Raw genomic sequence first — 27,153 nt, 5'->3', positions numbered from 1 at the left:
CTCCTAGACAAAGGAGCAAATGGAACTGAAAATGCCAATGTCAACACTTACACCCACAATTGCAAATATACATTTAACAGCCTTTAGTAACAAAATTCTCAATCTAGAAAGTTATGCTGTGATGTTCTGTTCTTCTGTGCCCCCTTGTCCAGCTGAATTTCTGTTTGATTCAATGAGTCTATTTCTGGGGCTCCTCTACTCTGTGTATATCCTTGTGTGGGTCTCCATGTACGTTCTTAGCTTAGTCTTACTATGTCCATCTGTATCTCACACTTCCCCAGTTCCTTCTGTCTCTCATGACTGACCCAACTACAAAGCCAATAGTTATCTATTCTCCCATCTGTTGACCTTGGCTGGAAATACATAAGTGATTTGGGAGTCATCTTAGCACAGGTGAAGTTTGAAACTGCTACGTTCCCCTGGGGGTTTGTAAAAGTAGCAGAATCACAATACAAGTTTTGCATAGAATAATACCACAAGGAAAACATGTTCAAGGAAGTCTACTTATTGGACCAAACCATTTTAATTGCAGTATCAGAATCATCCCATGGCTTTTGGCCAGACACCTGGGTGTGAGATCTGTACATTGGAAGGGGTCGAGAAGCTCACAGAAGACTACCTGCATTAGAAGGGCATAATCGTTCTCAAAGAGCATTTAAACATCTTGGTTAAAGTTTTTAACTGTAACCAAGAAACATATATGTAAATACTGGTTTATTCAAAAAGAAGAATAGATTCCACCCCAGATTCTAACCACAAATGAAGAAAAAAAAGAAATAAAAATAGCCCTCCCAGAAAATGTAATTGACTAATACACACAAGAAAAATGTTCAACTTTCTAGTAATTAAAAACAACCATTTTCACCTCTCAATTTGAGAAACTGAGAAATACCATTTTCACTTGCAATCTGAGAAAGATTGTAAAAAAAGGATGATATTAAAGGCTGTCAACAATGTGATGAAACAAAGCTGGCTAGAATAGTAATTGGTAAAACATTTGAGAGAAGCAACTTGGCAGTATCTGTCAAAAACTTTCAAGTATCCATATCTTTAAATCGGAAATTATTACTTTATGATTCAATTCCAAGAAATAATATCAAATGTGGAAAAAATATCATTCCTAAAGATCTTTAGTGCAGCGTCGTTTATAATAACAGTGCACACACATAGTACATAATGTCCAATAATCTGGTATCAGTTAAGTAAGCTATGGTAAGCTTATTTGATATTAAATTGTGTTCATAAAGACTGTAATAATGTGGAAAATGCTTATGTTTTAATATCAGGTGAAAAGATATAAAATTGTGTTTGTTCTATGACTATAAATATAAATGTGTGACACACACACACAGAGAAAACAAACAAATGCATGAAAAAAGGTTGAAATAAAATATACCCAAATGTTAAGAGTGGTTGTCTTTGGATGATAAGACTTGAAAATAAACTTATGAAAATAATTCATCCAGAATTAGTAAAAAAAAAATTATTAGTTGTGATGAGTAGTTTCATTTACTGGGCTATTTCCAGGATTCATTGTATAAATGATTGACTTTTTGTTATAAATTTATACTTTTTAGAGACCTAAAATTAAGCACTTAGAGTTACATAATTGCAAAACTTCTCTGTAAATCAGTCTATCTGCCTTTGTATTGTCACTAACCTTCCCTATTTCAGAAAAAAATTGTATGCAAGTAAATTGACAAAAGTGCTTTCCCAAAGCTGTATATCAAATCTAATAAAAATAAACTCAACTACTTGAAATTTTATGAAATTTACTTCAATTACAACCTAATGATGACAGTGGGGAAAAGAGCGAAGGATGTACATTATTTTTTCAAGGCTCAGGAGCTGTTTCCCTTAATTGCTTTTTCTTTGAACACCACCAATACATCTTTATTAGATTACCCTGTAAATTTTGGAACTTAATGACATTGTTTATATTGTGCTTTCTAAACTGACGAATACAATGCAATTATCGCTCACCCATTAAGGGATTGAATTTGGCATCAAGATCTGTATTCCAGGCTCACAGGCCAACTAAAATGCCCCAACGTTCATAGGAAAATTGCTACTAAGGAAAATACTTATTATATGTTAAATATAATACTTAAATATACACATAAATATATTCATGTAAATATACACATTTTATATATAAGCATATACTTAAATACACCAGTAAGTATTTTCTTTGGTCAGGGTTTTCCTGTGAATGTTGGGGCATTTTGCCCCAAGGATCTATCTCTTCCAGTCCCAACCATCTAGGAAAAGCATACGGGAGAAGCAGGCAGCTTAGCTGGTCAAGCCCCTCCTGTCTCCTTCCAGTTTCCTGGACTAATACAGTCAACTTCTCTTCCCAGAAGGCAACACAAAATACCATCTTTCTAGGTGCATCCACTACGTGGTATCCAGAAAATCACTGGAGATGACATTTTAAAATCTTAGGTATAGAGAACAGACCTGTGGTTGCCAAGGGGGGTAGGGGAGGGATGGATTGGGAGTTTGGGATTAGCAGAGGCAAACTATTATACATAGAATGGATAAACAACAAGGTTCTACCGTATATACAGCACAGAGAAATATATTCAATATCCTGTGATAAACCATAATGGAAAAGAATATGAAAAAGAATATACAACTGAATCACTTTGCTGTACAGCAGAAGTTAACACGTTATATATATAATATATATATGTTATATATATTATATATATGTTAAATTATATACATTATAAATTATATATATTATATAAATTTTAAAAAATCTTAGGAAGATGATTCTCAAAAGGTTAAGCATAGAGTTACCATATGACCCAGCGATTCCACTCCTAGGTATCTAACCAAGAGAAATGAAAACATATGTCCACACAGAAATTTGTACATGAATGTTCATAGCAGCACTATCACTATCCACGATAGCCCCAAAGTGGAAACAACCCAAATGTCCATCAACTAATGAAGAGATAAACAAAATGTGGTCTATCCATACAATGAAATGTTATTCAGCCATAAAAAGGAATGAAGTATTTATACATGCTACAATGTGGATAAGCCTTGAAAACATTATGCCGAGTGAAAGAAGCCAGACATAAAAGTCATTTATGGTATGATTCCATCTATATGAAATGTTCAGAACAAGCAAATATCTAGAGATAGAAAGTAGATTAGTGGTTGCCAGGGGCTGAGGGTAGGCGGGTAGTGATGGTGGTGGTGGTGATGGGGAATGGAGAATGACTGCAAATGGGTGCAGGGTTTCCTTTTGTGGGGCCAAAAAAACTCAAAAGTTACATTGGGGTCATGATTACACAACCCTGTGAATATATTAAAAACCATTACACTGTACACTGGAAGTGAGTGAATTGTATGGTATGTGAATTGTACATATCAACGAAGCTGTCATTTAAAAACTTTAAGAAGATGAAATTTTAGAACTCGATAAGGTTTACAATTATTATCATTCCTTTTTAAAGTTATGTTGAGGTTTTGATGAAAGATGTTGTAACAGGTGTTGTCCATGCCCCACCCCCCTGCGTCCCCTCCTCATTCGTTCCTACTTAAGCCCCTGACTGACTCTGCCTCACAACTCAGTGGGGATAAATGAGGAGTATCCTCCACTGTCTCCCCCGGGGTCCCCAGCAGGATTGAGCTCCAGTCACTCACAGTGGAAACAGGCTTGAAAATTCATCCTTTTTGACTTCCTTACCTCCTCTAGGCTTCCAAACCCCTCTGGGGTTTGCTGGGATCACTTCCCAAATAAATGACTTGCACTCACATTCTGTCTTAGGGTCAGCTTCTAGGGGAACCCAAGCCAAGATACATGCTACCCTTTCTTCCCTTCTCAAACAATAGCCATATCTTGCCCCACTAGAAAGATCTAGAATGATGATAATTGGTCAAGTTATTAAAAGAAAAAACAGAAATAGATTTAGAATTAGATCTTGTTGACTCGGTTTTACAAATAATGCCGAGTTTCCTTCAACTGCCATAATAACTACAGCCCATCTTTACATACCAGGCTGCATGGGAAATGTGGTGGCCTTTGGAGCAGGGGTCTCTGGAGCCACTGTCTTCCCTGGGGTTCCAACCAGAGGATTCTGAGACCTCAGCCTACAGGTGTAGAAGGAGCACCTCCCAGTGCAGTGCTGTGGATGGGGCGACTGCAGCGTGTCCAGTCCATGGAAACAGCAGCAAGGGCTTCAGGGGATCAGAGCAGGGACAACTAGTGCTGGCAGAGACTAGCAGATGGAAGGTTCCAGAGTCAGCCAAGTTTTGGTGAGTAGGGAACCCTACTGTCCTCTGGGGTTCAGTTAGCATGATGGCCCTACTCAGAGGGACAGAACAGCAGACGCCATGGAAGCACTGCCACCAAAGTACTGAAAGCTTAAAATTGGAAACTTTGTTGGTACTCCTACATGTTGAATTCTTGCTGAAAAGTTTGGTGGGAATACTCAGGTCGTTTCTGAGAACGATGAACTAATTGTGTTCCTTAGCAAAAACCCACCAACTAACAAACTAAAACCTCATGATGAACAGAATAAATGTATGACTGTTTCATTTTTGGTATTATATTTTCCAAAGTATACCATCCTCCTAGTTTATATATATATTTTTAAATTAATTAATTTATTATTTATTTTTGGCTGCATTGGGTCTTCGTTCCTGCATGAGAGCTTTCTCTAGTTGTGGCGAGTGGGGGCTACTCTTCGTTACTATGCACAGGCTTTTCATTGCGGTGGCTTCTCTTGTTGCGGAGCACGGGCTCTAGGCCCGTGGGAGGGCTTCAGTAGTTGTGGCACACGGGCTTAGCAGTTGTGGCATGAGGGCTCTAGAGCCCAGGCTCAGTAGTTGTGGCGCACGGGCTTAGCTGCTCTGCAGCATGTGAGATCTTCCCAGACCAGGGCTCGAACCCGTGTCCCCTGCATTGGCAGGCGGATTCTTAACCACTGCACCACCAGGGAAGCCCCCTAGTTTATATTTTTAAAGATGGGCCTGTTCTGAAACTCTGGGAACCAAATGCATTTCAGAACTTCGAATTTTTCAGATTTTAGAGTGACAAAACAGTACGTAGGTGTATATTATGTAATAGTCCTAATGACAACTGGGACAACCACTCTGAGATCACCTGCATTATTATGTCTGCAGTAAAACATATGACTAATAGCAAACCAGACACATCAGTTCTGGTCAGCTCTTACTGAAAGCTCCTGAAAATACTTTCAATTTTCAGAGCTCTGGGTGTTTGGGAATTGCAGATAAGGGACTGTGGCCTATATTATGGTAGATTAGAGTCAAAGCTGTCATCAAATAAGTGCTGAGCACATGGATGTTGAAAATGGGACAAGAAGACTCAGGGAAAACGAGGACATTCCCTTCATTAAAAATATAATTTTGCCAGCCAACTAGGTGGTTTAATAGTTACTAACCAATCATCAGAAGAGCTAAACAGACATTTCTCCCCAAAAGATATACAGATGACCAAGAGGCACATGAAAAGATGCTCAACATCGCTAATTATTAGAGAAATGCAAATCAGAACTACAATGAGGTATCACCTCACACCAGTCAGAATGGCCATCATCAAAAAATCTACGAACAATACATGCTGGAGAGGGTGTGAGTAAAGGGAACCCTCCTACACCGCTGGTGGGAATGTAAATTGGTATAGCCACTATGGAGAACAGTATGGAGGGTCCTTAAGAAACTAAAAATAGAACTACCATATGTTCCAGCAATCCCACTCCTGGGCACATATACAGAGAAAACCATGGTTCGAAAGGATACATGCACCCCAATGTTCATTGCAGCACTGTTTACAATAGCCAAGACATGGAAGCAACTTAAATGTCCATCGACAGATGAATTGATAAAGAAGATGTGGTACATGTATAGAATGGAATACTATTTACCCATTAAAAAGAATGAAATAATGCCATTTGCAGCAACATGGGTGGACCTGGAGATTATCATACTAAGTGAAGTCAGACAAAGAAAGACAAACATCATATGATAGCGCTTATGTGAGGAATCTAAAAAAAATGATACAAATGAATTTGTCTATAAAACAGAAACAGACTCACAGACTTAGAGAACGAACTTATAGTTACAGGGGGAAGGATGGGGTGAGGGATAGATTGGGAGTTTGGGACTGACACGTACAGACTGCTATATTTCAAATAGAGAACCAACAAGGACCTACTATCTAGCACAGGGAACTCTGCTCAATATTCTGTAATAACCTAAATGGGAAAAGAACTTGAAAAAGAATAGATACACATATATGTATAACTGAAAAAAAATGAACCCTGTTACTTGGGAAAAAAATAGTTACTAACCCATCATAATAACTACATTAAAGTAACTCAGAAAAGAGGGATAACACAGAGGGGTCCAAATGAAATTTAAAACCCAAAGTTCTAAATTTGGTTCTCAAAGAAAGGCTTAATTAGCCAATCAATATTTACTGTGAACTTACTAGGTGCAAGCACTGTGCTAGGTGGTGAAAAAGACAGAGCGTCTGCACTCCTGGAGTTTATCCCAGGGAGGGCAGGAAAGGTATAAAACAAGGTGCCACAGGAAGGAAGAACTGGGGGTGCAGTGTAGTTTGCGGGAAAAGCTATCAGATAAGGAGACCCTCCCCCTAAAAAGTAAGTTTTAAAATAAACTCTGAAAGATGATCAAGAGTCACCAAAGTCGTAGGTAGGAAGGAGGAAAACGGAGCAGGACCCCATGGTCCATGACCCCCATGTCCTCGACCTGCCTTTTGTCTGTGGAAAAACTTTAGCCAAAGAATAAGTGTAATCAGAGAAGTAAGAAAATGCAGAAACAAAGGAAAACAGCCCAACAAGACTAACTAATAATAGTTTAGTCATTAAAAATAGTCAAGGACCTTTAAGTTCCTCCTCAAGGGCTATAGATAATATTCAGAGCCATATTTTTTGAGCTGTCTTATAGATACCAAACCCCCAACAGGTGGAAGAAGTCAACCACATGATGACCAGACTGGAGCCATGACACAAGCAGCCACAATTCTGAGAGCTGGCCTCAAAGATATATGAACAAACCGACCTTGGAACTAAAGACTAACTGTACTTAAAACAATCAAGACCACACTGGTCAGACCACCGCATGACCAATTTCAAGATGACTGTCAGAGCTGACTGTGCTGTTTTCTGCATGTTTGCATGTGGCCCCCTCCCTCGGCTTATAAAAGTTCTTGCCCCCTGATTGTCAGTGGTGGGGGAGTCGGCCTTTGGACAGGACTCTGCCCTTCCCTCCCACCCCTGCTTGCCGGCCTCCGACATAAAGCAAACTTTCCTTTCCACCAACCTTACCTCTTTATTGGCTTTCGAGAGGTGAGCAGCCAGACCCCACTTTCAGTAACAGTAGGAGAGCTAGGAAGAGATCCACATGAAGAGCAAGTGCAAAGGCCAGAGACCATAGAGAACATGGTAGATTATTTGAGAAGTTGAAGGTGGGCCAGTGTGGCTACACAGTGAACAGAAGAAGTCATGGGAGATTGGGCTTCCATTGTAGGGAGGGCTCAGGTCTGCAGTGTGTCTGGGCCACAGTCATCATTTCGGACTTGATCTTGGGTTTAATGGAAGGTTGCTGAAGGGTCTGAAGTACACGAGTAACCTCATGAGATTTAAATTTTAGAAAGATGATCCTTCCAGGAGAAAAGTCTGGAAGGATACGTGCCAGGCTGTCAACACAAGTCACCTCAGAAGGGTTGGGATGGGATAAAGGCCGATGGGTAGTTAGCTTTTGTCTTTGAACAACTTTGTTTACATCACTTCTGACAATACATGTTTGTAACTTAGAAACATCAAATTTGTGTTTTCCCCACTAAAAACAAATTATTCTTCCTTTAGTGTAAGAAAGGACTGGATGGATGAACCTTGAGGACATTATGCCAAGTGAAAGAAGACAGACACAAAAGGACAGATAGTGTATGATTCCACTTATATGAAGTTCCCGAGTAGTCAAATTCATAGAGGCAGGAAGTAGTATGGAGGTTACCAGGGGTTGAGGGGAGAGAGGAATGGGGACAGAGTTTCAATTTAGGTTGATGACAAAATTCTGGAGATGGATGGTGGTGACGGCTGCACAACAATATAGATGTACTTACTGCTACTGAATTGTACACTTAAAATGGTAAATTTTACGTTACATATATATTTTTTCACAGTAAAAAAAGGAGAAAGAAAAAGAGTGGACTGGAGAAGGGCTGGACCAAATGACGGGACTTACACGAGCAGACTCAGAACTATAGCGGTCCCACGTGTGGAACCCCAGGTCTGGAGGGACACAGAGACGGTGAGGTGGACCGATCCAAGCTATATTTTGCAACTAGGACTTTAGGAATAAGAAAAGAAGAAAGTATCTAATATCCAAAAGCAGACCCTGAAACAAGGAGTTGGATGCCACTAGTTTATTTGGGAGGTGACCTAAAAGAAGCCCCGGTAGGACTCTGGGGAGATGAAACAAGGGAGGGAAGGTAGGCAGTAAAGACACAGCATCTAGCAGGCTGTTATTGTGGGCAACTGGGGCTTGATCCCACTCGAGACCTCTGGGAGACTGTGCAGAACATGCCTTAGTGATTCCAACTAAGAGGGGATTGATTGATCATGTCAGTCTTAGGAAGACGGCTGTTCCTGGGGGCATTAACCCCGCCCCACTGCTGGCCTGTCCTGAGTGGAAGCCCTTATGGGTTCCAGTGGCCAGAGAAAGCCCTCAGGCATAGACTTGCAGCACTCAGTAGCCGTAGGTCCCTGTATATGGGAATGGGTGCCGAGGGGAGATGGCGGGACCCCTCCAATGTCTGCTACCGGTGTCAAGGGTCTTGACTTGAAAACTGGTCTGAAGGTGATTCTGTTTCCCAAAACAGGGAACACTGGAGGTGAAGCGTGTAGGTGCTGGCACAGGAGGCTGAAGGAGCAGCTAGAGAAAGAGGAGGGAAGCATGAAACGGTAGGATCATGGGAGTGATGAGAAGTGATGGTTTAAAATGCCTGGTTAACACATAGCACGAGAAGCTGAAAAATCTTAGTGGAAACTCTTCTAGAAAACAGTATTAGTTAAATAACAGGTTATAGGACCCAAACACCCTTATACTGTGCTGTACCACAAGGCTCAGATGCCAGACAGAGGAAACAATACTCAACCAGACAAGTAACAGTGTGAGAGAAATAAAAGCTTTCAATGTGTTTCCACGCTCCATCTATTTCTGACTTTCCGCTTCATGTAAAATTGTACAAATCAATATACTGCACATACCACCTTATAGGAAGGATATATTTGTGGAGGGAAAAAACCCCTAATATTGCCTTTCTTATATGTACGGAATTATATGTAACCAAGGTCCTTTAGAAATACCAGGCAGATACTGTATTTTTGTTACGATATTTTGCACGTGTTCTTCACACATAGATGCAAAGGTTTTAGTGGCAAGATTGAATAAGCTCTCACTTTACAAATTACTTGTAACTTGAAAAATGCAGGCATCACTTTTCATTGTCATTGAGGTCTTCATCCATTGTATTTAAAAAATATTGAAAAATAATGCCAAGAATTTATATATAGAATGCATGATTTGAAGAGTGGTTTAAATTCTAATTGCTCATACTTTTAAAAACCCCTATTTTTCTATGAAAAAGTATTCAAATATCTTAACACACACATATATTCATCGGAAATTTACAATTCACTAATGCTTTGAATTTTAGAGATTGGTTTTAAACTTGCTCTCATGCAATCTTTAAACCTATAAATTCCTGTCAAAGGAATTCATCTATGGGAAAGGAAGCCATATTTAAAAAATATCTGTTTACTGAAATACACCTTTTAAAAGAACACAGGAGAAAAAAAATGCTCTCTCATTTCCATCAGCTTCTCATAGTATTCTGTTCACAAATAAAGTCCAGAAATAAAGCAAGCATAAGCCCCAGATGATTTTTCTTTTGCACATAAAATGTCTTTGCCTCGCCTACCTTGCAGTCAGCTCAACCTCTTTGTACTTTTCCGCATTTCTCAGACCTGTCCACTGGAAGCGCAATATTGTGGACCAGCAGACTGATTTATCTACAGAAAACTCATTTCCCTCTGGACATATTCTTCACGAAATCAGAGAGAAAGGAACAAGGGGAGAAAAGCAGATCACAGGCAGTGTATTTTGGATGTTCTGCCTTTTATCGACTAGGGCGACCCATGTGATTTCCTTTCAGATTGTGGCCGTTCCCGCATGCAACCCGATTTCTGACGACAGAAAAGGCATTTGTGATGTTCTCCGTACCCCTCCTAAGCCCAGAAGTATCACACCATCTATGAGTAAGACTAAAAAAGGTAACAGAGGACACAACACCTGGAAACCCAAACCAAAGTTATCTTAGCATCTATTCTAACTTGGTCCAAGGGTGATCTCTTGAAAGGTACACGGAGGTTTCTTTCATTGAAAAGGGACATTTTTGTGCATGCATCAACAATAAACAGGCACAAGAAATGTAATTTAACGTGATTCCTTGTGTGTGCGCGCCTGTGTTAAACTGGAACTGTCTCCTGATTGTTCATTCCTAGCACCTGGCACGTAGAAGGCCCTCAATGTTTTCTCAATCAAAGGCTAGCAGCAGATGGACAGAAAGATTGGCATGCTGCCAGACAAGATTTCTCAGTAGATAGTAAACAGAAGAGGCTGAATCACAGGATTAAAAACTAGCCCACAATTTCCTTTTACAGACATTTCCATAAGTAATGTGCTTCATCTTTTTCCATCAGAGAACAGAATCCTCAAAGTGTCAATGTCATCATAATACTAACAGTCTAGCTCTATAATCTTTGGTTTGGCGGGGCATGGGAAGGACCGGCTCTCTCTCTCTCCTCTCTCTGTTTTGCCGTGGAACGTGACAATGTGTTGTTCCTATTGGACTTTATGTAATGCTGAATTATATATAGCCCTTGCCTTTTTCCATGCTTTTCCAATCATCTTCAAATAAGTAAGCTCGTAGGGAAAGTCTTTCTTTGTCTCCCTGTTGCTCTGCGCTGCCAGTCCTTGGGCACCTTGCTTTGGGTCCCCTCCCTATCCCACACACAAGTCAGCATTTGAGGGGTTATCCTTTCAGTGATGTGCGTGCAGTTTGAACAAAGACCTCTGCTTAGAATCTTCAGAACCCAAAGCACAGGATTCCTGCCTTTCTCAATCCAGCAGATGGGCCTTCCCTAAATTTAGACTTAAGTCATCCCTAAACTTGGACTTAATGAATAGCTGTGTCCTCTGCCCAGTTGTAAAACCAAGAGCAGATTACTATTTTTTTTAAAAGGCATTCATTTTTCTGGCCTTTAAATTGTTTGGTGAATCACACAGAGAATACTATCTCTGGACATGGTGATTCAAAATGTTGCAACTCATTTAAATGCTATTAATGGTCATTTCCAAAAAATACAGTCAAAAGGTTACCTGTCCAAACTCTACAGCACCCTCCCTTGCAATCACGATCGTCTATCCTTCTAGTTCACTCGTTCAAATCCATCTCACATCAATGTCCTTTAACCCAAGACCCTCGATCTATGAACCTTTCCACTCAAATCCTACCAACAGCTCCCTCACAGCCTCACTTTCTCTCTTCTCCTTCTGGGATTCCATCATCCATTTCTAGAATCACTTTCAGTATCTACAATTCCCTATAAGAAATCCTACAGGAAGCTGCATGAAATGGTTGTAGTATTAGGGGAAGAACAGAGGTTGACACCAACAGCACCATTTTGCCAATAACCCAGAATCTGAGCTGGATCCAAAATGGTAGCCTGGGAGAGATGGATGGCTCCTGACCCGAATCGTCTTCACAGACTAGGGGTGTCTGCTTCATAATTTATGCCTTGGCTGCACTGCCACAAATTTCTCCAATAAAGAAAGACATCCACATCTGTAGCAAGTCCAGATCAGAGCCTATGAATCTCACCTGTAAATCAGCACACAGAGTGGTGAGAGAAGAACTGAATTCCCCAGAGCTTGTATGGGCCAGTGTAGTGGTCAGCCTCCACCATCCACCCCTGTTCCAGGGACTCTCAGGACACCTAAGAGAGATTATCCAGAACTGATGAGGCTTACCACCCTCCCCGGCCCTGTTAGCATCTTGCATCCTGGAAAGGGCCAAATCCTTTAATGGCCTCCACCTCCAACTGACTGAAGCTTCGTGGTTAGAACATCTTGTGATGTGCAGAACAAAAATGCTGTTCAATTATTGTCTGACTAAATTAGGGTCTGTGGCAAGAAGCTTCTGAACCTGATTTGCATATAGAAGCTTTATCAGGGTTCAACACGGGTAAAAATGTAAGTGAAGCAGGATTGGACAGAGGAAGAAGTTGAACTGAAATGCAGTCACAACATAGGCCTCAGTCAATCCTACAGGGGGCTCCACAGCTGAGATGGCCAGGGGCAAGGCAAGGGGGCCAGGCCTCTATATCCCCACATCTGTTGCAGGAAGTCAGCTCCCCCCAGTCAAGGGCAATTTCCAGAGAGGGACTCAGCTGTGAACAAAGCAGCAGCCAACACTCTCAGCAGATGGGGGAATAACTGTCCTAAAGGGGGCTTGGGCAGCCCACTACAGCATCCACTACACTGCCATTTTAAGGCCAACGGCAAGAAGAACAAACCTGAAATTTCAATGCCATGCGTATATTAGAATGTAGATTTAAATTTCAACCACTTAACGCTATATTTTATGGCAGAATATTTGAATTGGCTAATTATCTCTCTAATAAATCCTATCACCAAGTCTTCCTTTGGGTCCTCTGAGGCCCTGAGGTGAGATGCCATCCTCCTCTCCTCTGTGTCATCAGAACCAGATGAACTTATCTTTCTCAGCACACACCACCCCTCAGAGAATTCACCTGTATGTGGCTGCATGCACCTCCCTCTGCTTGGTGTACCCTTCAAAGATGGAAACATGGATTACCCATCTGCATATTCCCACGCCTAGCCCAATGCTTCGTAAATAAGGCACTTGATAAGGGTTTATTGAATGAATGAATCAATCAACGAATGGGCAAACCTGACTTCTTTTTCTCCCCTGCAGAAACAACAAAATAAGAAAACATGTTTGATGAAATGAGGATAACTCATTTGAGTGTATGCCTTTACGTGTGCTTATCATCAGTACTTAACAAGGGCTGTTTCTCTTTAACTGGCATAGCATAAAAGGGCTATTCTGAAAACAATCAACTGTATCTTATAGGACTCCTAAATAAACCAAAATCTATCATAGGATTTGAATGCAAACTAGAGAGGAAATTAAAATGTAAAACATGAAACAGCTGGTTGATCGGCTTTTACAATAGACTGTGGACCAAGGCTATATTCATGTCTTATCTAGACGGGTAAAAATAATCATAGAAAATGGTTTGCTACAGGACTATCCTTTTTTCTTTTCTGCACTGAAACGCAACAGAATTATCTAATTAATGATCTCAAACTTCTAGAAGCACAGGATAATGGTATTCAAAAAATTATAAAGCGCTATAAAAATATATAAAGACCTAGTAAATCATGGTAGGCATAGAGCATTAATTGCAAAAGTGGTTTGCCTGCATGTCGTAGAGAGCAAGAATTACTTGCCACCACTGAAATTTTACAAGACTAAAGATCATTTACAAAACCTAGCACATACAATTTCATTAAATTACAACACTGAGCTGGTGAAGAATGATGGTTTTCTCTGTGCTGTGTCAGAGAGGGAAAAATACTGGTTTCCTAGTGAAGTAACTAAGAAGCCCATTATTAAAATTCCACCTTAAACTGATGAAACTTTCTTGGAGTGACAATTTTGTAATCATTACTAAATGCCTTAAAAGGATTCCCAACACTTATTTCTAGGAATTTCCTAAAGAAATAATCAGAGTTATGCACAAAGGTTTGGGTATAAGGATATTCATAATAGCTTTGTTTAAAATAGCAGAAATTTGGAAACAACACAAATGTTCAGCAATAGAAGATTGGTAAATAAATATAATCAGATGAAATAATATAAAGTTATCAAGATCGTATAGAAGAAGAGCATTTAAGACATGGTTAAACATTCATAATATGTTATTTATTTAAAAAGAACTACCAGCGAGTGCAGTAAATACAGTAGATGGTTTGCAAAAAGAAAATATAGGTGACAATAGTAACAGTGGCTGTTTTGTGTGTAGGGGGGGAATCAATTATAGATGATTTTCATTTTCTTTCTGTCTCTTTCTGTAACTTACAGATTTTCACAATAAATATATATTATTTCTGCAATTCACCTTATTAAAAAAATGTTCCCACGTCTCCAAAAAAATTCCTTAAACTGTAAATAACCAAGAAGGAATGTGATTTCATCTTTCATTTACATCAGTGGCCTTTCGTCCTAAAAATTTTCGAGGGAACTTTGGTTATTAATTTGATTATTAATTCTTCACTTTACCCTAAGTTATCTGAAAGGGAGCCGTGTTGGATAACAAAACTTTTCCAAAGAGCGTGTTGCTTCAACTGGAAAATAACCCAAAGAAGGGAGATAGAATTAAACATAATTATAAAGAAACAATTTAAGACAGAAACACAACTGGGATCACAGGAATAAAAAGTAGCTCCAATTCCAAAAGATGAGGTCAGGATTCCAAATTCACTATAAAAGAATCATTGGAAATGTCTGCAAGGTAAACGAAAAGGGGGGATTATTTAGGCTGGAAGGAGAGCAAATAAAACTAAGGACCTAGAAGGACACCTTCACTGTTGTGGAATTCTGATAAATGTTGATGATGATGATGAGTCCAGAGTGAAAAATGGCCCAGGTAAGGGATGAGATGACATGAGATCAAGAGTGTAAACTTCTGACATGAAGTTGAAATTAACTAGAACATGACATTTAAGATGCCATTAAAAGGAGACTATGGTAACATAACTAACATTTGAAAGGCCAAAACTACCTGAACTTGCTTTCTGATTTTGCCCTCTCTCTCACAAAACAACAAGTTTCAATGACAGCTTTTATGTTACAAAACAGGATGAACTATTCAGTTTGTGTTTGAGATTGCTCAAGATGTGTGTTTGTCATTTAGTAAGCTGGGTCACAACCCTTAGGAAGAAAACCTCTTTGATCTTATTTTTTAAAAAAAGGAAATTTAAAAATACAGTCAAGTCCTTCCATTTCAATTATAAAACTTCAGGGGGGAAATACTATTTTTTGTGATACTTCTTTTCTGGGCATGTTCTCAGCAAAATAGAAAAAAGGAGAGTGTACCATTGAAATACTTCTTTCCATTCTTGTCTCCCCTCCCTTTCTCCTGCAACCTTCCTTGAGCTTCAGGATAACTCAATCCATTATACACAGCTGATCACCCCTCAACCTATTCCTGAATTACTACCCATCTTTTGGCTGCCCTGGCTCTAGGGTTGCCCTCTTTCACCTATCAGGCACACAACTGCCCATCTTATCTTTATAGTAAAAATGGTCAATGCTTTCTTCTTTCCAACCACAGAAAAACGTAACCAACTCACTTTGCTTTTCCTTGCTTGATACTGCCCTCCTCCTTCTAACTTTATTACCCATTATCTCCCCATCCTACTAGTCTAGACTTGCCTCTATATTATTCCTCCCATCTTTAAAGCCTCTCTCTTCTCTACCGACCCCAAACCTTAACTGTTCTTCAGGAACTGTTCAAATTCCACTCCTTTAAGGAGAACTTCTGCAACTCCTGGGGTCTTCAGTGATTTCCTCTATCTAACTTAGTTCTTGGGTCCCCCAGTACAGAACTCAATTATTATTATTATCATTTTGACCACGCCGCGTGGCATGTGGAATCTTAGTTCTCGGACCAGGCATCGAACACGCCCCCCCTGCAGTGGAAGCACGGAGTCTTAACCACTGAACCGCTGGGGAAGGCCCCAGAACTCAATTATTTATTATTTCTAGTCTTTTCTTATTGCCTATATGTGCTGCTCTTGTGTCTCCAATTGCATTTTAAGTTTTCTGAGGGTAGGAACTTGGTTTTCTGTAGTGCCTTTGTTTACTGAGTTAACCGAGGAGACTGAAGATGGACCCATTTTGTGAACTTGAAATCCCAGACCAGGGATTGAACCTGTGCCCCCTGAAGTGGAAGCACGGAGTCCTAACCACTGGACCACCAGGGAATTCCCTAGAACAAACATTTTTTTAGCTCACGAGGAATTTACGGGATTTGGATGGTCAAAGTCAGGAAAGAATTTTATACCATTCTCAAGGGAAATAATGACTTTTATTCAGAAACAGTCCTAAAACGCTAAGCCCAACAAATTTGGGGCCTTTGCCAAATGGTAATGCTGCATTTTTCACCTCAGCAAACTTCCAAAGTATTCTGTTATGGGGACAAGAACACTCATTCTGAACAGGGCCTCTCAATTTGGCTCACTTTTTGGACTTACAAGTGCATTTGATCTTGTACGTTTCCAGGATCCCCTCAGTTAAGTACTGCCTGCTGACTTTTGTAAAAACAGCAGAGTTAATATTGATTGAGCATTCCAGAAGTTAGCCCCAGGACCATCACTCCACTTAATGAGTGAAAATCTGGAGGCTGTGGAAGTAGGTTACTAACCCAAGCTATACAGTTAGGGACACAGGTAGGATTTGAACCCAAGTCTTAGGCTCCCAGAGTCCTTGCATTTAACTTCTGTGTTATCCTGCTTCCTCCAGGAAATGAAAGGTTAGGTCCATTCTTTCAACAGATTTCTTGTTGTAAGGCTTACCTTCTCTGGGTCCAAAGCCTGAGAAGACCCACGATCCTGATCAAGGGATTCTATCAATTTCTGGGGGCTAGGGTGAGCTGGGTTCTTTGCTAAACACCAGAGATAGGGAGATACATTGTACAAAGTCCCTGATTTTGAGCAGCCTATGATCAAGTGAGGGTTCACAGATGCTTAAACAGGTAATTTACATTAAACATGGTAAATGATATCCAGTAATAGACATACACATGGAACACTGCTAAGACTATAAGTATAATGGCCATCAAATCCAAAGATGAAACAAAAGTTAGTGGGAGTTCTGATACAGTCACATGCTATTGTACACATTTCATTTGTCCCAGGTGCTGACTTGACATCTACCATTATACTATGACCTTGTCACCTGTAATAATTCAATACTCACTAATTTTAAATATTATTAAACTGCAGAAGTTCTACTTCAGTGTCCATCAGTCAAGTGCATATGCATATATAGTTTGAATCTTGACAGGAATAAAGAAATGTATGAACATTAGAATTTGGTGATAGCAACATTTGTTGTCATTACTGATATCTGGAGAAATACTTGACACGGGAACATTATACTGACTTTACCATGTCCATAGAACATGAAAAGGCTACTGAGGCCCAAAATATTAGAGAAATAAGTTAGAAGCTAAATTATCTCTTCAAGTTCATAGGATAAATTTGAGTCAGAGGCCACCTGCGTATTTACTGTCAAAAATGCAGAAATCATCAAAACAGCTGATTTTCTTTCTCTTTTTTTTGCCCTATCAGTTGCATTTAAAAGCAGATTTTTAAATGGCTCTGAAGAACCTAGGGGCAGGACAGGAATGATGATGCAGATGTAGAGAATGGACTTGAGGACACGGGGAAGGGGAAGGGCAAGCTGGGACAAAGTGAGAGAGTGGCATGGACATATATACACTACCAAATGTAAAATAGATAGCCAGTAGGAAGCAGCCACATAGCACAGGGAGATCAGCTCGCTGCTTTGTGACCACCTAGAGGGGTGGGATAGGGAGGGTGGGAGGGAGACGCAAGAGGGAAGAGATATGGGGATATATGTATAGCTGATTCACTTTGTTATACAGCAGAAACTAACACACCTCTGTAAAACGATTATACGCCAATAAAGATGTTTAAAAACAAGCAGATTTCTTTTTCAGTGATAATCCATATATCTGGGTATATTCTTTCTTTCTTTTTTCTCATAACCATTTTTAAAATTTTTAATTTGTTATTTATTTATTTTCGTCTGCATTGGGTCTTCGTTGCTGCACACGCGCTTTCTCTAGTTGTGGTGAGTGGGGGCTCCTCTTCGCTGCGGTGCACGGGCTTCTTATTGTGGTGGCTTCTCTTGTTGAGGAGCACGGGCTCTAGGCACGTGGGCTCAGTAGTTGTGGCTCGCAGGCTCCAGAGCGCAAGCTCAGTAGTTGTGGCGCATGGGCTTAGTTGCTCCGCAGCATGTGGGATATTCCCGGACCAAGGATCAAACCTATGTCCCCTGCATTGGCAGGCGGATTCTTAACCACTGTGCCACCAGGGAAGCCCTCTCTTAACCATTTTTTAATTGAAGTCTAGTTAATATACAATGTTATGTTAGTTTCAGGTGTACAGCAAAGTGATTCAGATATATATGTATGTATATATATACACATATATATATTCTTTTTCAGATTCTTTTGCATTATAGGTTATTATAAGATATTGAATATAGTTCCCTGTGCTATACAGCAGGTCTTTGTTGGTTATCTATTTTATATATAGTAGTGTGTATATGTTAATCCCAAACTACTAATTTCTCTCTTCCCCACCGCTAACCCCTTTGGTAACCATAAGTTTGTTTTCTATGTCTGTGAGTCTATTTCTGTTTTGTAAATAAGTTCATTTGTATCATTTTTTAGATTCCACATATAAGTGATGTCATATGATATTTGTCTTTGTCTGACTTCACTTAGTATGTATGATAATCTCTAGGTCCATCCATGTTGCTGCAAATGGCATTTTCATTCTTTTTTATGGCTGAATAAGATATATATATATATATATATATATATATCTATCTCACACCTTTATCCATTCATCTGTTGATGGACATTTAGGTTGCTTCCATGTCTCGGCTATTGTAAATAGTGCTGCTATGAACATTGGGGTGCATGTATCTTTTCGAATTAGTGTTTTCTCTGGATATACGCCCAGGAGTGGGATTGCTGGATCATATGGTAACTCTGTTTTTAGTTTTTTAAGGAACCTCCATACTGTTCTCCATAGTGGCTGTACCAATTTACATTCCTATCAACAGTGTCTCCATACCCTCTCCAGCATTAACTGTCTGTAGACTCTTTAATGATGGACATTCTAACTGGTGTGAGGTCAACTACTCATTGTAGTTTTGATTTGCATTTCTCTAATAATCAGCGGTATTGAGCATCTTTTCATGTGCCTGTTGGCCATCTGTATGTCTTCTCTGGAGAAATGTCTATTTAGGTCTTCTGCCCATTTTTGGATTGGGTTGTTTGTTTTTTTAATATTAAGCTGTATGAGCTGTTAAACCAGCTGACTTTCAAACTTTGATGCCATACATATCAGTTGTATTACTCAGTGTGTATGTCTTTTCCATTGTTCCAGCGTGAACAAATTGTATCAAAACAAATTCTAAGTTATTGTTACAGAGGAAATGGCTGCTCTGATGATGGGCAAAGGTTAAGAGGCTGGAACTAACTGCTCCTGCAGTGACATTTTCTCTGGGAGCAGAAGAAATCAGCCGTGGTAGAGCATAGAGGTTAAGAGCATGGCGTTAATTGTGATTTCACCACTAACCAGCTGTGCCACCTTAAGCAAAGTTGGTAACCTTTCCATGCCTTAGTTTTCTCATCTAGAAAGTAGGGATAATACTTCAAAAAGCAGTTTAAAGGGTTAAAAGAGAAAATGCATGTGAAGTGCTTGGAATGGGGCTTGGCATCTGGCAAGCACACAGTAGACCTTGGCTATTATTGTTAATCAGGCTGACAACATGGCCACTAACCACTAATGGATCTGAAATGGCAGTGTGCCAGTCGACCCCACTGTCAAACCTTGGGTTGAGGGGATGGCTAGTGGCTGTGCATGTACACACTCTAACACACACACACACACACACACACACACACACACACACACACTCTCTCTCACGGAATATTATCTTGTCACAGGGATGCTGCTTCGCAGCCCTACTTTCTTGGCTTGTATGTGATTTACGAACTCAGACGATATACGAAAGTCAGCAGCTAAACTGAAAGAAAAATCTTAAACTCCAATTATTTTTAATATATATTTAAGAGATAAACATGTCAGAAATTCTAAACACAGAACACATTTCTACGCGAAGATTTCGAATTCATTTGGTGCTCAGCAGATGTTAATACTAGGATCACCTCACTGTTACTCAATTTAGCATATAGACAACACGCAAAATGCTGGCTCTTTTATTATTATTAAATAATTAATATTATTAAAGACATAAATAATAGTCCCATTTACTATTGCTTATAATTAAGACAGGAGTCGGGTGGCTGAAAATGAGGACCAGGACAGAATCGGAATAACAGCCAGGCTGGGGTAGTGATGAGATACAGATCTAGTGCTTTTAAAATGTCTTCTGAAGAGGAACACAGTGGGTTTAGTGGCTCTGAAGCCCAAGGTAAGCCTGAGCTCTTCAGGCTCCGCACCAGAGGGAATGAAGGGATGGGGGTGGGGCAGGATGAGACCGGAACCATGCCCGCGTATATACCTTGCATCCTGTTGCCACCTTATAAATGCCTCACAGCAAGAAAAATGACTGGTTAGTAAAGAGGGAGATGTGATTACACAGAGGTGCCTGCCTCTGCTCCCACAGATTAAAAAACCCTAGGAGCTAAAAAAGATGTCTTTTTCAAAAGGTACAAGCTGACACCATAATGACCGCTGTGTACAGTCCTTCATGTGCATTCTTTCTAATCCTAGCAACAACCTCTCTGCCAATAAAGGCATTAGGAGTCTCATTTTAAAGATAAGGCAGCTGGGGGCTTCCCTCATGGTGCACTGGTTAAGAATCCGCCTGCCAATGCAGGGGACACAGGTTCGAGCCCTGGTCCGGGAAGATCCCACATGCCGTGGAGCAACTAAGCCCGTGTGCCACAACTACTGAGCCTGTGCTCTAGAGCCCACGAGCCACAACTACTGAGCCCGTGTGCCGCAACTACTGAAGCCTGTGCACCTAGAGCCCATGCTCCGAAACAAGAGAAGCCACCGAGATGAGAAGCCCACGCACCACAACGAAGAGTAGCCCCTGCTCGCCGCAACTAGAGAAAGCCCGCCCACAACAACAAAGACCCAACGCAGCCAAAAATAAATAAATAAAATAAATTAAAAAAAATAAAGATAAGGCAGCTGAAGAGCAGAGAGGTGAGGGAAATTTTAAGGTGACACAATAGGTAAGTGTAGGAAGTGGGATTCATAACAAGTCTGTTTGATGTCTGATGTATGCTGCTTAAACATTGCCATACTGCTTCTCTATATCCTGTCCTTGACCAGGATATACAAATTTCCAAGCACTTCTACCCGATTACTATTTTTTAGAACATTCAGGTGCGTCATAGGAGTCCAGGGAAGTTCTCTATCTTTCTTCATCAAAGGTGAGGTGGGGCTTTTGCCACTAACATACAGGCCACGTCTGCCTATTGCATCCCTCAACTCATGATCCTTCGTGAGCCCTCTCTGACGCCCCCGCCCAGGCCACTCCTGCCAACCAGCAACAAGCTGGCCCTCCTGGCCGCGCAGATCACCTCCCAAGTGTTGGTTACCACTTGGAAAGCTGGCTCTGATTCCTCCAGACTCTTAGCCAAGTGCCTGCCACCCTCACATGACCAGATCTCCTCTCTCAAGCCTGGGGGGAAAAAAAAGTTCTCCTTTCTGCTTCAAGTTTCCCTTTTTAGCTTTTATTTTGAGGCTTGAGCAAGAGCCATTCCAGAATTGCAAAAGATAGTTTCCATGGTTCTACCAAACCAAACTTTAAAACCAAGACTCGGAACAGAAACCACATGCTGCTGTCCAGCCCCATGGGGGAAATGCCATTTACTCTGCCAAGTCTCCAGAGATGAGCTGCTCCTCGGGCGAAAGAGATTTCAGGAGGCGTGCATTTATATACCACACACATTTCCAAAAACAAAAAGCTGTTCTATAGTTGCCTTGGAATTTTTCAAACACTAAAAAAGAAAGTTACATATTAACCAGCTGTACCCCCAGTACACCTGTTTATCCCAAAGGGAGTGATTAAAATTTGCTGACAGCTTTGCAAACTATCAGAGAATGACCAGAATGACCAGAATGTCCCAAGTTTAATAATTAACAAAGTTAAAAAAACAGAGTCTAATTCAGACTCTTTTATTTTTTTTAATTTTTATTTATTTATTTTTTTGCGGTACGCGGGCCTCTCACCGTTGTGGCCTCTCCCGTTGCGGAGCACAGGCTCCGGATGTGCAGGCTCAGCGGCCATGGCTCACGGGCCAAGCCCCTCCGCAGCACGTGGGATCTTCCCGGACCGGGGCACAAACCCGTGTCCCCTGCATCGGCAGGCGGACTCTCAACCACTGTGCCACCAGAGAAGCCCCTAATTCAGACTCTTTTAAACCACTGTGTCAGTCACCGACTAATCCCCAAATTCTGATTTTACCACTTTTCCCATTCTCAATATGATTTGGCAGGACATGCAAAAGGATTGGTAGTGAATGGATGTGAATATCAGATCCAATCAACTGCTGCTTTGTTGGTGTAAAGTTAAAGTTCATTAATTCAACTCATTTTGAGTGCTAACTGGGCCAGGCAGAGCTCTGGAGCTGGGGTTAGAGGTTCTCAGGGAGAAAAAGAAACACCTCCCCGGGCTCCAGAGGCTTACAGCCTAGTGGAGAAAGATATTGAACAAGAAATGACATTAATATATGAACAATGAAAAACTCATGGAAAAGAACAAGATGGCAGAGGAAAATTAAACAAAGGCATCTAATCCCATTTAGAGGGATTTGGGAAGGCTGCCCCGGGGAAATGACATCTGAGCTAAGATCTGAGGTTAACTAAGTGTTTTTCAGTTTCTCAGTTTCCTATCTCTCTCATCAAATTATAAAGAATGACTGTAGGGCTTCCCTGGTGGCTCAGTGGTTAAGAATCCACCTGCCAATGCAGGGGACAAGGGTTCAATCCCTGGTCCAAGGAGATCCCACATGTTGCGGAGTAACTAAGCCTGTGCGCCACGACTACTGAGGCCGCGTGCCACAACTACTGAAGCCCGTGTGCCTAGAGCCTGTGCTCCACAACAAGAGAAGCCACTGCAATGAGAAGCCCGCGCACTGCAACAAAGAGTAGCCCAGCTCCCTGCAACTAGGGAAAGCCTGCGCGCAGCAATGAAGACCCAACGCAGCCAAAAATAAATAAATAAATAAATTAGTTTTTAAAAAAGATTATTATTATAAAAGAAAAAAGAATGACTGCAATATCTTCCTCCCAGTGGAGGAGGGAAGCACGCCCTTGTCCAGTTCTGTCCCAGGCATCCTCTCTTCTCTTTCTGCTCTTGGTTTGGGTCATTTCATGGACTTAAGTGGCTTCAACTAAAATGTCTCTGTCACACAACTCTGTCAGCCCAACTTGTTCCTTGCACTTCCAGCTGCTAGACATCTCTCCCTGGGAGTTCACCCAGCACCTCCAACTCTAGATGTCGCATCTTTCCCCCAAGCCTGCTCTTCTTTTTGCATCACCATATTCCTGTCACTTGACACATGCCACTCTGTGAATGAAAAATCATCAGTGGCTGTTCACTGACCTCAGAAGGAACTAAATCTTTGTGGGATGACATACAAGGCTCCCAACCCACCTTCGTAGCCTGGTCTCTCACAAGTCCCCCCAACACTCCACACTGAAGTTCTTATGTTTCCTAAGCATGAGAACATCTCACATATTTGTGATTTTATATAAGCTGCTCTTTAGCTTCAAATACTTTCTTCATCTAGTCTCCTGGTGAATTCCTATCCATTCCTTAAGATCGACTTCAAGTGTCACCTCCTCTGTGAAGTCTGCCCAGATATTCTCAGGCAGAGTTGGACACGCACTTTGCCTAGAACTTCCTGCTACTAAGGCATCTATCATAGGTCATTAGTTTTACTTGTTCATGACTCTGCCTTCTGCCTCAGCGTGTGACTACCCCAGGGGCAATGGCTCTGCCTAATTCACCTTTCATTCCCTTTGGGATAAGATGTGGGACAGGAAGCAAATGTTCCTTGAATGAATGGATAATGAATTAATGAGTGGACCCCTCTTGTGACACCTGCCGCTTTCTACCTTGTATTGTCTTTGCCTGGATACCTCACCTCCCTTCCTGAATGGACAAATCTTCCAGGACGAGAACAATGTGACCCACTTTTGCATCCTCTACCGCAGCTGGCCCTAATGCCTACTGTTTGAATAAATGAGCAAAACTCTTGCAAGACCTTGTGTCATACATATGTCAGACTTTGCAAAGCCATTTTCACACACATTGCTTCACTCACCTTTCACAAGAACCTTGTAACCTAGCTATGACTAGTTGGTGTTATCCTCATGTAGAACAATGCCTATTCTATGTAAGGTTCTTGAGAAAAGGCAGATCTACTCACCAGTCCCTTGTTTGGAGAGTTTGGGGGTCAGAGTAGAGATTCATCACTGTTGGAAAAAATAGCTAAAACCTTATCTATCTTTCCTATACGAGTCTAACATGAATAATTTGAGTGAGCTTGAAGGTTTGGAGTATGAATCAGAAAGGCCAAAATAAGAGGGAAAACAGAAGAATCTGAACCCGTTAGACATAGTTTGGGCAAGAAAAGGACTTTGGGGACCTAGAAAGAGAGGCTTCAGCTTCCCTAAGATGGGGCGCTGTGCAAGGCAGCGTGGAGGCGCACCTAGCGATATTTTCTAAAACACCTAGGTAGATATGATTTTGAGTCCAAGTTCTTCTAGGAGAGAAGATGTCAAAAATACTGAAAGACAATGGCATCTATATAGGCTTAGCCTACCTCAGCATGCTGTTGTGCTTATGTACCTGTGTACCTGCAGCTCCGGCCACAGAGCCTGGCATGGGTGAGCTCAGGAGGAACCGGGCAGACAGAAGTGGTAACCCCTGAGATCTGACTCAAAGGTGAGGTAGGCTGGAGTGGAAGAGCAGCACCCAACGTCCAACACCTTGGTTTCTTCACCTGGCACAAGGGAGTCAGAGCACCTCTGCCCTGCCCGCCCCACAGGGAACAAGGTGGAGCCCCGCTCCTGAGATCTGGTTAGGGCACATTTTAGCCAACACATTCACGGGTTGCGGAGGTGTCCTAATTACGGCTCAAGCACCAGGAGGTCCTGCGGGTTCGGCCAAAGCATCGCCAGGGGTCTGTTAGCCAGGCTGTTTTGGATGCATTGCTTAGTTCCACTGACTCCATCCCATAGGATCCGCCTGACCCTCCTGAGAGGGTGGGTTCCCCCACTGACCCCATCCCTCTTCTGGCTTCTGTTTTTTTGGGGGCCCTGCTGTGTGCACGGCCCCTCTCCCTGCTTCTCCCCCCGTGTCTAAGAGGGTAGTTTCTGTCCCCATCCCTGTTGGGCTTCTTGGCCACCGCCACTGAGTGGGGGGAGGAGGGAATGAGAGGAGAAGAGGCACTTGACAAGAAGGCCCTGCAGCCCCAGGCAGACACAAGGCAATCGTGGAACCACAAAGAATCAGGGTGAGGAGGGTCGTTGGTAATCGACTGCCCCAGGGTCCAATCCTTTCTGAACTGGGAGCTGTTCAAGGTCGTTTTCCTGGTTCCAGGATAACAACACGCAGTGGTGCACGCGTGCTCCAAGTAAGGATGTAGAGTGCCCAGGTCAGGCTGCAACAAAGTGACTGACCTTTATGCCACCCCCTAGTAAGGCTCTGTCCCCTGCCCATTTTCTTCCCCCGCGATTTGAAAATTCCAGCTAGCTCAGGCTTGGCAGCTGTCCGGGGGAAAGTTCAAAGTCCAGCCCCAGACCTTCAACACATTTCCAGCCCTCGGCTTCTGTCCAGGGGCGCACCAAATCCTTCCCCCGAGGGAGGATTCCGTGTGCGCGCTCGGGACCCTCTAGATCCCCTCGGGCGCACGGAGGGTCTAGGGGCTCCTGGCGGCACCCCGCCCCACTGCCGCCCTGCGTGCCTCCCTGGGCGGCCACTTGTCGGAGCCCGGGAGGAGGAAGGAGGGCGCGCAGCCGCCACTGACCTGAGATGCCGCCCCCCACCACGACCACGTCGCATTTGCTGCTCATGTTGCTCGTCCCTCTCCGGGCCACCTCGGTGCCAGCTGCTCCGGTGTCTGGATCGCGGCCCCCGCCCGCTGCGCTGCCCCCGCGCACCAGCGCCTCAGCCGAGCGGCTATATTGCCGGCCGAGGGCGTCGGGTCGCGGAGCCCCGCCCGCCCGCCTACGCGCCGGCCTGGTTGGAGCGCACCGCCCCCGACCCCGCCCGGAGCTCCGCCGCTCAAACCTGGGGAGGGCGGACGCCGGAGCAGAGAGGTCACTTAGGGCCTCCAAGAGTCCATGCCCGGAACCACCACCCTTTGGCCTTCTGCGCTGCACGGTATTTTCCCATCAGCATCCCTGGTGCGCTGTTCAGCTTGGGGGCTGGGAGGATGGCAGATTGGGTGTCTTCCTCCAGCACCCCAGTGACTCCCTGGAAAGGAGCAGTAGAGGGAATAGCAAACAGTAAATGAGGGCTTTTCTGGTACCAGGCACCGTACTAAGCATTTTACATGCGTAATTCCCAGTTAAACCTTACAACAGCCCATTTTACAGATGAGGTAAGTGAGATAAAGTAGTTAGCGAGGGGCAAAGGCAAGATAAAAAGCCAGAAATAATGCTTTTCTAAAAAGCCAGGAAGATTCCAAGACCCACCTTGATCTACCACACAGTATTGCCATTACCTTGGCATATGCTTGAGTGGGATTGCCAACCCCTCTCACCTGCTTCCGAATACCCACTCCTTTCCCCACTCTCCCTGCCCTTATGCCCACGGTGAACTCAAGCAGGTTCTTCCCTAGTATTGCAAATGCAACACCTAAAGTTTATCTTAAAAAGTCTCATGTTTGCAAGTGATCAAAACAGCCAGCTGCTCCTTGAGCAACCCAGTGTGTCCCTTTGTGGGAGCTGCCGAGGCAGGAAGCCAGGAAATTGGTGGTGTCAGGGTGAGGCCTTGGATGGTCAGGGCAGCATTCAGAGGCCTCCCTGAATCAGCAAGGGGAGTTAGTTATGGCCCTGGGACATGGGCCTGGGCTTTGCCAAACGTAGGATGATTCAACGAGATGACAGATGTTTAAGCTGAGGCAGCTCTAAGTAATACAGAGGTGTACTTCTTCATACCACCCGGAAAGCCACCTCTGA

General features: G+C 42.4%; 1 protein-coding gene across 1 annotated transcript in view; it reads right to left on the bottom strand.

Annotated features, from left to right (window-relative positions):
* MAOB (monoamine oxidase B) overlaps window positions 1–26,154 on the bottom strand; it is a 111,193-nt gene extending 85,039 nt beyond the window's left edge. Inside the window, exon 1 of the mRNA XM_060002918.1 lies at window positions 25,998–26,154. Within this exon, the coding sequence (XP_059858901.1) occupies window positions 25,998–26,043 (46 nt within the window). The 5' untranslated portion in view covers window positions 26,044–26,154. The remainder of the gene's footprint in view (window positions 1–25,997) is intronic.
* Window positions 26,155–27,153: the final 999 nt, after the last annotated feature.

This window comes from Delphinus delphis, chromosome X (genome assembly GCF_949987515.2).
Source record: "Delphinus delphis chromosome X, mDelDel1.2, whole genome shotgun sequence".
Lineage (NCBI taxonomy): Eukaryota > Metazoa > Chordata > Mammalia > Artiodactyla > Delphinidae > Delphinus > Delphinus delphis.
Note: the sequence above shows the minus strand (reverse complement) of the source record. Positions and strands in the feature narration are given on the sequence as shown.